Source organism: Gadus chalcogrammus, chromosome 12 (assembly GCF_026213295.1).
Source record: "Gadus chalcogrammus isolate NIFS_2021 chromosome 12, NIFS_Gcha_1.0, whole genome shotgun sequence".
Classification (NCBI taxonomy): Eukaryota; Metazoa; Chordata; class Actinopteri; order Gadiformes; family Gadidae; genus Gadus; species Gadus chalcogrammus.
Genome location: NC_079423.1, coordinates 27636810 through 27651940, shown reverse-complemented (window position 1 = coordinate 27651940; position 15131 = coordinate 27636810). Strand labels below are relative to the sequence as shown.

Here is a 15131-nt window from a genome sequence, read left to right as displayed (position 1 = left end):
CTCCTTTACCCGCCAGGAGTTTACAGGCTATCCGTTAGAGGGAACGGGCTAGCTAGAGCAGGCTAGCTATCTTTAGCCAAGGGGCTGTGTTTAGTTGGTCGTTATTAACGGGGGTCAACTGGTTTATTCGACCACAATAGAGAAGAGTGCACCAACTCCGGCCTCAGTCGAGCTCGAAACCCTGCAGCGTATGTGGGAAGGCGCTGAGCAGTCGGAAGGGCTTCCTTGTGTTGTTGTTTTTAACACCAGCGAGCTAGCTTTGTCCTTTGTAGCTGGGGGTTGTTGATATATTTATCCCAATCGGTGTGGAATATGGCTCAGCATGGTCACCATGTAGCCAGTTCCCAAAAAGCACTAATGCTAGAAATGAAAAGTCTTCAAGATGAGCCAGTGGAAGGTTTCAAAATAACTTTAGTCGACGAGTCGGACATGTACAATTGGGAAGTGGCAATATTTGGACCCCCAAATACACACTACGAAGGTGGTTATTTTAAGGTGAGTCGCTATTGTTAGCTAGCAATCAATCTATTGTTCTTTAGCTAGCTTAACTAGTTCTATTCACATGTTCGGCGTTTTTCCGTTTTAAAAGAGATGCTATGATTTATATTTGGACATCATATTTCCAAAGTATAGCGCTTGCATTGCTTTTTTTGTGTGTCGTGGTAACCTTATTTTTTCCACAGCTTTGTCTGAACTCTTCCACTACTTCATTTATCTCTGCGTCGTCGAATAGTATTACATCCGCATTAGTGTTATTATTTGCGGAAAGATTTCCATTGTCTTTAAAGATTTTCTTTGTTGCGTCTTATGAGAAACGCATGACAACTGGCAAAACTATTGACATGCAGCACATGGATCGTCTGACAGTAGCCTGCTGGGCTACTGAAACAAAAGGCTGGTTCCAATTAGCCATGATCAACTCAACTTTATCGTTTCATTGATGCCTTATCGAACCGTAAACCATTACTGTGTGCTGTATTGCTAGTTGCTATCTCTTCATGTCCACAGAAGACACTACACTATCCTTATCCAATAAATGTATAATAATCTTAGTTTATATACATGCAATTCAACCTATAGAACGCTGTCTCTTGCTGGTATCAAAACATACCATAAAGGTAGTCTGTAAGTCGTTGTAACTTGTGATTGTAGTTTTTCAGATTTGTTGCTTAAACGCTGGCTTTACCATCCCTTGCTATACATTGTTGTGGTTATCCATGGAAGCCATGCCCATTTGTGTAGACTTTGTAAAGAGGTAACAATTAACCTTGGCTATTCTGCTTCATGCCCTGAAAAGGTATTTCCCTTGCTGAACACGCTGTTGAGCATGTTACCATGCGAAAGGCGGATTACTCAGTCTCCAGTTCTCATGTCTTTCATAACAATTCCATTTATTGTCGTTTTCCTGCTATATTTGTTGGTGCGTTTAGAAAATACCTTAGGATCCTGGTTAGATTAGTCACTGTTTGGGCTATATGGTGGATGCTTTTGTACGAGATTCCGTTGTTGGTCCAGGAATGCGTTGCTTGGCTGTGAAATCCACGCTTGGCTATGACTCATTGTTCCCTGCCGCCTAGCCAAACGGTCTGCCCTATCCTGGCTGCAAAGATACTCCCTGTTTCGAACTGTTGATCAAAGGTTAAGCAAAACACTCTTCTCCAGCTCATTGTGTATATACACAGTGATGTTTTTTAATGGATAACTGACCTGTTTATTAGATATTTGTCAAGGCACTACTTGGATTTCGAATCGCATGATGTTCTGTACTGTTCTAGTTTAAATCTTCATGCATGGAACAGCTAAGCAGACTTTTAACTTTGTTACACTGAGTGTATCGGGTTTGCATCAATGGAACTGAAAAAAAGAACTATGCAGAATCTTCCCAAATCCATAACTATTGTGTTTATTCTGTGTTTATGACAGATCCATGTTCATCTGTCATTACTAAGGTCTTACTAAATCAAGAATTGATTCCACCGCTGTAAGTCGTATGCTCTTCTAGTCGGACATCCCAAAAATATGGTTCTCCACAACACATCCTCTTAGCTGCTTATTTGCAAGGCTTTGCTCACTCAGTGTATACCGCCTTGATCTATGGCCCCTCACTTCTATAAACCATATACGTTCAGACAGTTATTTTGTAGCATGCACAATGATCTGCGGTCAGATGAGTAGCTACTCCGTCTCCGCTCCTTACAAGTGTCACAAGTTATGCCAACTACAGCTGTTTGCTCCTCGACTTTCAGGGCATTGCCAACACTGTTTTCTCTGATTAGTTGGGCTCTCCAACAGAGCAGTAATCCTTGACTTTGTGTCATCGCAATGCACGGCATACAAAGGTCCATAGAGCCAAACAGCTTGTGTGACGTCAGCTGGGTGTCTTTAATTAATTGACTTGTGGTTTTGTGGTGAGGGTGTTTGACTAATTCCATTTTGTGTGTTTGTTTTAATTGAGGGTTCACCTCAAAATGGTATTCAACCATAAAGAAAACTAGTTGGGCGAGCAAGAGAGTTATATACATTATGATCACGGTACAGAGTTTATGCACTGACAAACAAAATGTAGTAATTACTTTCTCTTGGGAGTTGACTTGTTATTGATCATGATCAGACATGCTGGTTTTGGATTCACGGCCGGGCACAGAGTAATTTGCTGAGCAGCCTTGTATGCATGAGTCAGTGCGTGTGCCTGCTGGATGAAACCAGTGCAGCATAAAATAACTGTGTGCAGAGACACCCAGCCCAGTGTGGGCCAAGAGCCCCCAACATGGGCCAAGAGCCCCCAACATGGGCCAAGAGCCCCCAACATGGGCCAAGAGCCCCCAACATGGGCCCGGCTGCTGCGTCGGTCCCCGGATGTGGGAGTCACATTCCCCACTCTTGCTGTATCACAGAGAAACAGGAGCCGTTTAGAGGAGACTGCAGAAAGCAGTTGAGTAAATAGAGTAACAGGGAGAGAGAGAGAGGGCACAGTTGGTCCCTCTCAATGGTCCCCCCCCCTGGGGCCCCAGCTTTCAAAGAAACCTTCTTTATCCAGACCTGACATTGGTTTTGTTCTTCTACCTATTAACTGCTTATTCAAGTAGGCTCCGTTGAGCTACTTCTTAATCTTACCAAAGCATGAGTAAAGCAATTTTACAATCACAATATTCTGCCCTTAAATCCTCCTGCCGTTTGTGTGTTCTTGAGGAATCGTTAAACTTTGGCAGCACAGAGAGAACTAGCAGAATGATGGAGCTTTTGGCAACGAGTAGAAGAGGTTATCAAAAAGGGGAAGGGGGCGGCTGGGAAACTTGTTTGGGTCTGTTGGGAATCAAGATACCATGACCTAGTTTATCATGACATGGTATCTATCAATCCTGTTCACTCAGTGGCTGCTGATTTCTCTCTTGGCCCACTCTTTCTTTGTTTGCTATTGAGTTTTCAGCATGGAGACCTTTTGAGCATGCGGATGCTGTCTACCTGTTGACCACTGAGCACGGTCGGTGCTGCTGTCTAGTACTACCTGTTGACCACTGAGCACGGTGCTGCGGTCTACCTGTTGACCACTGAGCACGGTGCTGCGGTCTACCTGTTGACCACTGAGCACGGTGATGCGGTCTACCTGTTGACCACTGAGCATGGTGCTGCGGTCTACCTGTTGACCACTGAGCATGGGGATGCTCGCTGTGCTTGATCCAACTGGCACTCGCTATATGAACAGTCCTGCTGAGGCAAGCACTTCTTGTTTGGCAGAGATTCTGTAGCGTGTGCACGTGCAATTATATTTGTATGACCAGGAGGACACTATTTATGGCCCTGATGAGGTGGTTACCCTAGGTTACGATTTTGCCCAACGTGAGCCAACATCAACCATCTTGGATCTTGCTGGATTTCACCGATGGCTAATTAACACCCCTCCCTCCATCCACACTTCATTATCTTGTGATCCTTCTCCACTAATACCACCACCACCATCACCACCCCAGTGAAGATCTTGATGATGCCGTTCTCGCCCTTTCAGTCTTCCCCTGGGTGCAAAGCCATCAACCCGGCAATTGCAGCCAGCATGGCTGTACGACGCTCAGAGTTGTCACACGTCCCTGGCTTGCTCTGCTTCCCCACTACTCCTCCCCATTGAGCTGAGTGCAGCTGATCTGGGTTTGGTGTCAGTGGCCTACGAAGGTCAGCGGATTCGGTGTTCCTCCTTCTGCCAAATGATGTCTCGGCCACACTCCATGTGTCTGTGCTGTCAGCGTTCCAGCCTGCTTGGACCTGGAGCGCTACCTACTCCTCCCTCTGCTTTTAGGATTTACCACATTCGTTGTGTTTTACGGGCTCTGATAAGGGCAGAAATGGGTGCAACACGTGGCGTACTTTGTAGAGATGTTCGGCCTGCAGCCAATTCCATTGCTGTTAAATCAGTGATTTTAACCTATGGCTGGGGCTGAAAACAGCAGGCCTCTCTCTACCCCTCCCTTGTTCACTCACTTATGCTGTCACTTTTTATCCACTTTCAGCAGCGAGTCTGGACAGGTACAGGGACGAGATGATTATATACATGGAACCTTCTATGAACCAATTGTATAAAAGTTTTCTCAAAGTATGGGGTAGAAACCTTTGTTCAGTGAAATGCATGTCAATTGATGTACTTTATTAGTCACTTAAGTGATGTCATTGTGCCAATGATCCAATGGAATCTTATAGAACACCACCTTTTATGAGGGGCCAATTTGCTTATACCATTTATTTGGAGAACATCGGAAGCAGTCCTTAGAGGCAAACGGCCTGCTCAGGTGCTCTTTGCAACATGTCATGTGGGGCTTGCGATTACATCATTGGTCGAGTGAGAAAGATTAAAGGGTTGCTTGGCTCCTTTGACCCACATATAATGCTCTCAAGCTCATGGCCTGAAGTGTATTCCAAAACCAATGAACATATCAAGCCATGATGGATGTTTGAGAACGCCGTTTTCAAAGTCTCTCATTTGACAGTCGGCTAATTATATATATTTAAGTATCTGTTGTCGCAGATGACAGCTGGTAGGTTTGGTAATCCAATAGCTCAAGGAGTCGTTATATTGTGCTTGAATAAGGCTTTTGGACCCCGCACTACGGGGGTAGTTCTGAGTAACTCCCTACCTGGCCCGACTCCATCTCTTGTTGCGTTTGTGTGTTTGCGTGTCATTGTCTCAGTGAAGAACAGGAACTCTGAAGGGGGTTTCCACATTGCGTTATTGAATTATTGTGTGCTTTGAGCCCAACCACATTTTATGATCCCTGGGCCAGTGTTTCCAGCTCGGCCTGTTTTGCCACAGGTGGGACCGGCTTCGGCGTCTCTGACTCTGGAGACCGGTTTGTTTAAAGAACGATACAATGGTCCAGTATGGCAGGTAGACGTGGGGAGTGGACCGGGCTGATTTAAACCTTATTCATGGACTGGTGACAGCTGTCTCCGATAAACAGAACATTTATGTAAAACACCCGCAGGAAGAAGGGGCTAAGGAGGAAGCAGATTGTCTAGTGATGTAGATGATTAGAATATGCCCACAGATGTGTTTGTGTATACATTTATTATGCTGTTCATACAAAGCCATAGCCTTCAGAGTGCTTTATATTGTTGTGGGTAATCCTTGTATTTTCTCCCTATTGTAACGTTCCCTATCCCGTGCTCCCGGCTCCTACTCCCCCCCCCCCCCCCTGCCGTCGGCTCATTGTGAGGAGCCCCCAGCTGACCGTGTCCAATCACTCAACCTGCTCGTCTGTGTGCTCGTGTGCGTGTAAGCGCGATGTATTCGGCGTGTCCAACATGTGAAGTCAACGCGAACCCTCCGATCAATCCCGCGTCGGCTTGTGAGAAGCTCTCTGTGCCTTTAAACGACGACGGGGCCAACTGTCCACCACGGAGCTCCAGCCTGCTGGAGTCACACAAAGCTCCACTCGACAGACAGCTGGAGGGCTGTGGGATCCCCAGCCCTCTCTCTCTTTCTCCTTCCTAGCCGGGCCATGTTACCTTACACTGTGGTTAACTCCCCCCCCACGAGGCCTTCCTCAGGTGCCTCCTTATCGACGCCAGCAGGAGCTACAGGCCTATTATTAGGTTTCCCTCCCCCAACCATGTTGGAGACGGGTAGGATTGTTCTGTTCTTCACTGATGGCAACGCTTCGTGACGTCGGTGGTTTTGCTAAGGAGGCCATTCAGAGTGGAGTCGGTGGGTTCCTCTCCGCTAAGCCTGCCAGCTGGTGGGTGGGTGGGTGGGGTGGGTGTCTGGGTATCGGGTGTTTGGTGCTGCCCCTTTTGTAGTGATTTAAGCTCTGGGTTCAATTACACCTGGGAAGAGCTTTTTGTATGTAAATGTTTGTGCCAGAGGCCCGGTTTCTTGTCTGATTCACCAAGTAGAATATATTAAGCAGAGAATGGATTAACAAAGAATAACTGATTGTTAGTGTTTTTGATTTTACTTTGGGAGGCCACCTAAATGTTCGTGTCAACAGTGGGAGGCAGGTTTTTGCAATTTAACGGTGGAAAATTTGTAGGCCGACGCCGTAATCGATTGTCCTAACCCTGCATCCAAATCGTACCTAATGATCCCGCTGTCTCTCTCGACCTCTCAGGCCCGGATGAAGTTTCCTATCGACTACCCTTACGCCCCCCCTGCCTTCCGCTTTCTCACCAAGATGTGGCATCCAAACATCTATGAGGTAACGTGTGTGTGTGTGTGTGTGTGTGTGTGTGTGTGTGTGTGTGTGTGTGTGTGTGTGTGTGTGTGTGTGTGTGTGTGTGTGTGTGTGTGTGTGTGTGTGTGTGTGTGTGTGTGTGTGTGTGTGTGTGTGTGTGTGTGTGTTCCCCTAATGTAATTTTTAAGCTCAGGAAATTACACAGTTGTTTGAAAACAGTTTTAGTTTACCAAATATTTCTAGAAATGTGTGCAAAGTTCAACTGAAATACCAGACATTTTTAGACAGAGATTAAAAAGAAATGTCTGAGAGATCGAGGCTTTTTGACGTCATGCCACCTTAGCTTTCACAAAGATAGATGGGTTTTCAACTTTCCATCGTCTTATCCCAGCCATTTAAACCATCAACCGTTAACCGGTGGTTCTGAACTCTTGACATGTTGAGGTACTCATCTGCCTGTCCAACAGAATGGAGACGTTTGCATCTCCATCCTGCACCCTCCTGTGGACGACCCTCAGAGCGGAGAGCTGCCCTCGGAGAGATGGAACCCCACACAGAACGTCAGGTGAGCCACAGCGACCGCCTGTCAGCCGGGCTCGTCAGGGGCCCCCAAACCTCAACAGACCTGTGGACGTCATTCAGGCGCAGGAACCACCGAACAGTTTTTGCCGTTAAAATCACTCAAATTGTACAATTGTCATTGCCATGTCTAGCATAGGTTCAATGCAAATGAATCTGATTAATATGTAGGCATTCACTTGCTATGACAAGCCTAAAGGCTGCCAACCACAGTTACAAAGCCAGACCTTTTAATATTTGGATGGGTGTATGCTTCGTTGCAAACAAACAAGAAAGTGAGGGATGGCTGGTAGTTGATTCAGGTCACCCTATTGTTTCTCAGAACTTCTTTCCAGCTTTTTCTAAGAATTTCTTGTTGAACTTGAACACAAATTGTTCTAGCCCCCCCCTTGTAACCTTTGCCAGATCGTTATTGCCTCTTTAGTCCTATCACTGAAGAGCCACTGCCTTTTCTCTGCTTCTCATGCACGGACCTCTATTGATTCATATAATGTCACCCTTTGTAAGCGAGCCGCTGTGGTTCTTGTTGGCAACAACAAGGTTTAAAAATAGCTACGGATGTATCGGCCCAGACTGTGACAGGGGGCAGTGGAGGTGAGGGACACTGCGGAGGACCATTTGTCTGAGAGACAGCCACTCGTGCACCCTGAGGGAGCAGATATACAAGCCGGCCCTCCGAGGGGGTCCATCATGTCCGCTCACCCTAGTCCTGCTTGAACTGGATCGCGATGCAGGAACAGTCTCTTTTATGAGGGCGGCTGTGTGTGTACACACGAGCGGCTTGACGGAACCTGTCTAGAACTGACACACCACTGCCAAGTACGCCACCCGAGAAGCACTGCATGTGGGGTTGTGGCTGTGCTCGAAAGTACGAATGACACCCCCCCCCTGGCTGCTGGTTGGAAGGTGGGCTTGAGACCTCGTGACAAGCATAGCTCTATGCAGCCTTTGACTGTGTAGCAGATTATGGTCAAATCGGTTTGCTTATGCTTTGTAGCTGCTGATGTTTTTGCAGATACTTGTTGGAAACATGTAGAATCAACTAGATGGATGCGTGGTAGAACCAACAAAAACGGTGCATATCAAATTCATATCCGTTGTTCGAGTTGAAACCAACTCAAAGTGGAAAAACAAGTAGTCCAGGCAGTGAGGCCTTGAACAGGAACAGCTGCAGTGGTCGTTCTACATGCAGCCAGAAGGGGGCCACAGTGAGGTGTTCTCCCACAATCCCAACCCATTGGTTATAGTTGCCACATTCCATTTCAGTTAAGTGTTGGCATTCTATCCAACACTTAACTCTATATCTTACTTTTCTGTCCTTTTGTCCATTACTCATGCCCTGACATTCTTTTCTCATTGTTCTTGTAAAGGTCCCCAGGAAAAATACACGCACTTAAGACAGCACAATTAATGACAGAACATGATGTGTAACCAGTGATGCATAACGTAGTTCTAGGATTTTTTGCCAGATCCCAGTCATTGTGAGTTTTGCTCCCGTCTTCCAGGTGTGCTCTTATTCTCACTGTGTGCACGGCCCTCGAGCGGTCGCTGCTCTGCGTCCCCCTGGGACTGCAAACCGCATGCCGGTGAACCCTGGTCCCTGTCTCCTCTCCCCAAGGACCATCCTGCTGAGCGTCATCTCCCTGCTGAATGAGCCCAACACCTTCTCCCCCGCCAACGTGGACGCCTCCGTCATGTACCGCAAGTGGCGGGACAGCAAGGGCAAGGACCGGGAGTACGCAGAGATCATCAGGTAACGCACGCACACATACATACACGCGTTGCGTAGGAACCCTGGGTGTTTGCCAACACAGCTGGCACATGGTGGACACGCATTGAGGGCCTTGTGGCCTTGTTATTTCTGCCCCTCACTACTGTAATCTTTTGCTGACTCTCTTTGTCCCTCTCTTCACACCTCACCCTTCTCCTACTCTTTCGCTTTCTCTCCTGGCCTCTGTTTCTCCGGGTCTCTGGTTCTCTCTCTTGGTCTTTTTCTCTCTTGTTCTCTCTCTCTCTCTCTCTCTCTCTCTCTCTCTCTCTCTCTCTCTCTCTCTCTCTCTCTCTCTCTCTCTCTCTCTCTCTCTCTCTCTCTCTCTCTCTCTCTCTCTCTCTCTCTCTCTCTCTCTCTCTCTCTCTCTCTCTCTCTCTCTCTCTCTCTCTCTCTCTCTCTCTCTCTCTCTCTCTCTCTCTCTCTCTCTCTCTCTCTCTCTCTCTCTCTCTCTCTCTCTCTCTCTGGGTCTCTCCTTCTCTCTGTTGTTCTCTCTCTTTCTGGGTCGTTCTCCTTCTCTGTCGTGCGCTCTCGCTCTCTCTTCCCCCCCCCTCCAGGAAGCAGGTGCTGGCCACCAAGGCGGAGGCGGAGCGGGACGGTGTGAAGGTGCCCACCACGCTGGCCGAGTACTGCGTGCGGACGCGCGCCCCGCCCGCCGACGACGGCTCCAACCTCTTCTACGACGACTACTACGACGACGAGGACCTGGACGAGGCCGACGACGACGCCGACCAGGACTGTTGCTACGACAACGACGACGACTCGGGCACCGAGGAGTCCTGACAACCGTCGTCGTGTCCTCCTCCTCCTCCTCCTCCTCCTTTACCCATCCCTTCCCCTCCCTCAGCCTCAAACTGAACTTTGCCCTGCAGTCTCCCCTCCCTCCTCCCCCCCTCCCCTCCCTCTCTCTCTCTCTCTCTCCCTCTCTCTCTCTCTCTCCCCCGTCTCTTGTCTCCACGCGTCCACACTCTGCCTCATCTCCCCCCCGCCAGACGCCACAGTCCGCCGTCTTCGTCGCTCGCGCCGTCGTGAACCGCGCCCCTCTGAACAAACCCCGGTGCGTGAAGAACGGCAGGGAGACGAGGCTAGCAGAGTTGTGTGTTCCGTTCCCTCTGCGTTGTTTTCTTTTCCTCAATGTATAATTTGCGTTCGGTCCGGATGGGCTGAGTGCAGGGTGTACACGTGATGCATGGTAGGAGGAGGAGGAGGGGTGGTGGTTGGGCTGAGAAGGAGTTGTGAGCAATCACAACCGTTCAGAAACGCTAGTGTTTGTGAAGCCGAGCTGTTACTCTCATTTACCATTATTATAATTTTTTTTCTTTCTTCAACCGTGTTTGTGGACTAGGTCAGAGGTTTTTTTTTGTAAGCATTAAGCTCCTTAAGGTCTTCCTCCGGCTTTGAGTTGATAAAAGGACTTTCTCCCCGGGGGTACGCTGGGAGAAGCTGTATCCAAGGGGGTCTGCGTCAGCCTCTGTCTGCTCAGATCACTTCCACGTGGAGGAGTCAATAATGTGTTTCCAGTAAAATGAGCTCACACAGCAAGAAAAACACTTCATTTATCATGCAATAGAAATGGGTGTTTTTGTGTGCCTGCTTAATCTCTGAGCTGTGTGTGTGTGTGTGTGGGGGGGATCTATATACTTCAACTCAGCGCGAGCTGTTTGTGTGAGTAACAGGCGGTTAGAGCCTCGCTACTTCCCTGACCTTTTATCTCCCCAACGCCCCCACCAGAGGGCTGCTCTCCACATGGGGGGGCTGTTCTGTGGCAGAAAGCTGTCCATTCCAGCCACCCCCTCCCCCATCGCCATCCCTCTCAGATCTGAATCATTCTATTGACAGATCGTAATCACAGCATGTCCATCTGCAGAGCTAAACGCCTACCAGCGTGGAATACACAGCCACCCCTTTTTTTCATATGCACACCCCCGCAGACCAGCCAGAGCTAATTTGGTCTCGGGCGTCCACTCTCTATTTCAGTGCGGAGTAGATGCCTCCTCTCTTATCATTAACTATTAATATAGAAAGTGGGTCATGTCGCAACTGAGATGTGGGAGGGTACAGTAGGTACGATGGAGCCATCTGGTCGAGTCTCCCCTTGCCAAACTCACATTCTCAAACATAAACGTATGAACACACTCGCACTCGTGCTCACACTCGCTCGCTCTCCCAGGCCTCCCATGCCTGGCCCCGAACACTGTGCACGATTCATCCCAGTCACATGGATGGGAGCAGCCTGGTTACGTTTAGAGAGGCTGCTTACAGCCACTGCAGAGGCTGCCCTCCGGTGTACTGCTGCTGTACCATCCTGCACCCGATCCGGTTCAATACGCACTTTTGATTTGACCGCTCCAAAGTGGCCGTACACCTGAGCATCCAGCGTGAGTAACCAGAGACCGCCGGTCCCCACAGCCAACCCTCTAGTCTCCCAGACAGGACTAAGGTTGTCTTTGGACAGGTCACCTGGACGTGTGTGTGTGTGTTGTGTCCGTGTACGTTTGGTTCAGAGCAGGTCACTGCCGTGATCCTTGGCCCAGAAGAGGGCATGGAGCGATGACGCTAGGGATTCGCTGCCCGATGGTCACTTTATGCCAGACCTTCAGTTCTGCCCCTCCTGTTACTGTCGACTGGGCAGCAGCCATCTTAGGTTACCGGAGTCTCTGAACCCTCGCCCGTTGCATCACCAGAGATCCGGTGACGCTGTGAATGATTCAGGAGGCCTCGCACGCAGCGGCTGGATGAGCCGAGTGTTGCTAGTTTTTTTTTTTTTCTTCTTTTTCGTCCTCGTCCGTATGCAGCGTTGTAATCATGGGGATTTCACGGCCTGATTTTCAGGACTCGAATAGCGGTTCCTGCTACCACTGTGTTCGATCTGTCACCCCATCCGATACGGAAGCGCACACAGATATACAGGCGGCGATAGTCTAAACAAGTGGTGGTTTCCAACATTTGCTTAGAATTATGTGTGAACCATTTTATTGATCCTGTTTGACTAGAAGAGACCAGTGTGGATGGGGAGAGGGCGAGGTAGAGCAGCAATGTGAACAGGCTTCACTTTGATCGGTCAGCGTGGGCGAGAAGGTGGACGCTCCCCAGCATGTGGTCGTGATGTCTTCCTGGTGTTGGGGTCTGGTTTGGGGTTGTCGGCGGGGGAAATAGATCTGGATTTGTGCTCCATCCAAAAACAAGTGTAATTTGTATTGTACCATGACTTGTATGACGTCGTCTTCGCTCTTTTACTATTTTGATGTACCTATTTCCAAATTTAAGGTGTGGGCTATTGATTTTTAAAAAGTATATATCTTGTATGCAATAATTGCTATGATTGTTGAAACCCCGGGTTATTCCTAAGGGTTGCCCACGGGAGAAGTCCCAACGGATGATGCTCTAGACTCTTCATGGCGAAGAGAAGTCAAGGTTGTTCACCATCACACGGAGATGTAAACCACCCAATAGCCACTCCCACAGCCTGTAAGCCGCGCTTGAACGTTCATCCGTCGTCCCTCCCTCCCAGTGTTCCAGAGCGCTCCAGCCTCCCTCTCATTTTGTGCTCGGATGAATGGAATTTAGCTCGGGGTCACATGTTTGTTTTTCTGTAGCCCCATAACATCCCGCATCCTCCCCGGTCTCTGAGCTCTGGTTTGTGGGCATCATCGCCGTGGGAGCCATTGACCCCCCCCCCACCCCCCCACACCCCCCCCCCCCCCCCCCCCCCCAGTGGTGGAAACCAACATAAACCTCATGGATATAACGAACACAAGCCTTTTCAGCGCAGTTTAACCCACGAGAGAACAAACACTCGTCCAACATGCTGTTTTTTCCCCTCCCCCCCCCCCCCCCCCCCCACCAAAACTCACCTTTTTTGGCTTCAAAAGACTGTTTACAATCTCTACCTTGATATGCACATGTGGATATTTTGACGATCACTTGATGTATTATTTTTTTCTCGTTTTTTTTTTTTTTTTTTTTCTTATGCTTTGTAAATCTATTTAAAACCTAAAATAAAGAACTTTATTAGATGTCGAAGGGGTCTTCTTGAGGCCGCGGTGTGCACTGAGAGATGGGATCTGCAGGTATGGTTGGTGTTGACGATTGGAGTTTCACTTATAGCTCTTTGGGCTAGTCAACAAATGGGTTGAAGGGTCAAGAAGGTCGCTCTAGTAATCTCTCATTGGTTCAGCCAAATTAAAGCAACGTAATACGGGTTAAGATGTGTTATCTAATTTGTAGCATATCAATTTCGATCATCTTGATGGAATAAAGATGAGGTATTTTACCAGGGTTAGATGCCGGTATGTCAATTATTGATGTAAGACACCTTGATCTCCCTGATGCGTTTGAATATAAGTTTGCCTCGTTAAAGGATTTGATAAATACCATTTGTAAAAAATATTAACTTGAGTGACTATCATCCTCAGAGCCTTCATAATTATTTATGAAAAGTATCGATTTTCTTTTTATAATTTCGAATGTGTTTGTAAAATACACTTTCACCAACATAAAGTTAACCGCTTTTAAAATCAAAGTGTGCATATGTCTGCGTTTAACGGTTTCTTTCGACCTCTAGAGGGCAGCAACATCTTACTTCTTTTTATAGTATCTATTCTCAGTCATTAGTTGGAGACTCAAAATTAGATTCAATTGAACATCTGGATGGAATACTACAGCATGTGGCCAATTATCTTTTCAATGCCAATGAGATCCAAATTGGAAGCATATCGAATGTGCTAATTTGGGTTGAACATTGTCAGTTAACTTCAATGCTGAACTGCATGTAAAACAATGTCAGGAAACCTCTTGTATTTGACAGCTAAATACTTTATTGGTGTCTTAAATTCTACCATGTTTTAAAAATGCAACTTCTTCTACAAATAATATTTCTATGGACCTTAGTTGTTCACCAATTCCATTTCATGGAGCTCGCACTGCAAATAAACACCATACATTATACTGTGAGTCCTCCCGAACGTTTAATACATACGGTTCATATTCCTCTTACACTTTCCTATTGGTGAAGACCAATATTATGAGTATGAATTGAGTTGATGAATTGGTCGCCAGTATTCTGAAATACAAAGCAGTACCTTCTGAAATGCTTTAAAATTCAATCATGTTGACGCAAAGGTGGAAGCCTATATATACTACACCAATCATGCAATGTTGTGTGTGTTTGTTTGTGTGTGTGTGTGTGTGTGTGTGTGTGTGGGGGGGGGGGGGGGGGGGGGGGGGGATGCTGCATACAGAGATTCTGTCAGTCATCATAATCACAGTAATTCACTGCATGCTCTCTGCTCCTCCCGCTCCAATCTCCTCTTCCCAGGCTGAACTGCCTCTGCTGTCCAATACGCTCCCCCCAGCGCCTCCGCCCTCCTACTGCCACTGCTTCTCTTCTCTCCCAAAGACAAACTGTGTTTTCCCGTAGACTCCATTAACCCCTCCCCTCCCCACCCTTTTGACCTCCACGCTGCACAATACCAGTCAATCGAGGCAAGCGGCGGCTCACTCAAAACACCGCTGGCATTTGTCCAGCCGTGGTTTCAAGCCCCAGCGCGTTTCGTTTACTCACCGACACTCGGGTAGCTGTTCGCTCCCGGTTCACCAGAAGGACGGCCGGCGAGTGACTTTGCTCTGTGCTCAAGCTGCGAGGTGTTCCTCAGTGGGCCCCTTGGTGGTGCCAACCCTGGGGAGGGCTCCCACGACCCCATCCGACCCCAGTGGCGTGGTGCGGTCAGGGGGTTCCTCGCTGGGTGAGAGGGCCCCCCCCCCGTGGTGCTGCTGGTTGCACCACAGGGGAAGGAGGGACCGGAGTGAGTGTCGGTCTGTGAGTCGGCCGGTCTGTCGGCCTGTCCAGTCCTCCTCACACGAAAGCACAGATTGGAGACGGGAGCCGAGATGAGATGGATGAAGATGGGGTGGGGGGGGGGGGGGGTTTGGCAGAGGGGAGATCCGTATGTCAGAGTATGAGATGTCTCCATGGCAACGGAAGTTGTTGGGGAGGAGGGGAGAGTGAGCTGGCAGGAAGAAAAGATGGAAAGCAACAATAAGAGGAAATTGGACAAATATGGACGACGTGATGCTCCTCTGATTATTATGGCACGGCTGCAACAATTGACCATCTACTCAATCTCCAT

At 48.2% G+C, this 15131-nt stretch overlaps 1 protein-coding gene across 1 annotated transcript; it reads left to right on the top strand.

The window, feature by feature from the left end:
* Positions 1-259: 259 nt before the first annotated feature.
* LOC130393317 (ubiquitin-conjugating enzyme E2 R1-like) lies at positions 260-9867 on the top strand. The gene is made up of 5 exons (XM_056603979.1): positions 260-495; positions 6594-6680; positions 7124-7221; positions 8854-8988; positions 9561-9867. The coding sequence occupies exons 1-5, from the start codon at positions 313-315 to the stop codon at positions 9784-9786; spliced, it is 729 nt and encodes a 242-aa protein (XP_056459954.1). The 5' UTR covers positions 260-312; the 3' UTR covers positions 9787-9867.
* Positions 9868-15131: the final 5264 nt, after the last annotated feature.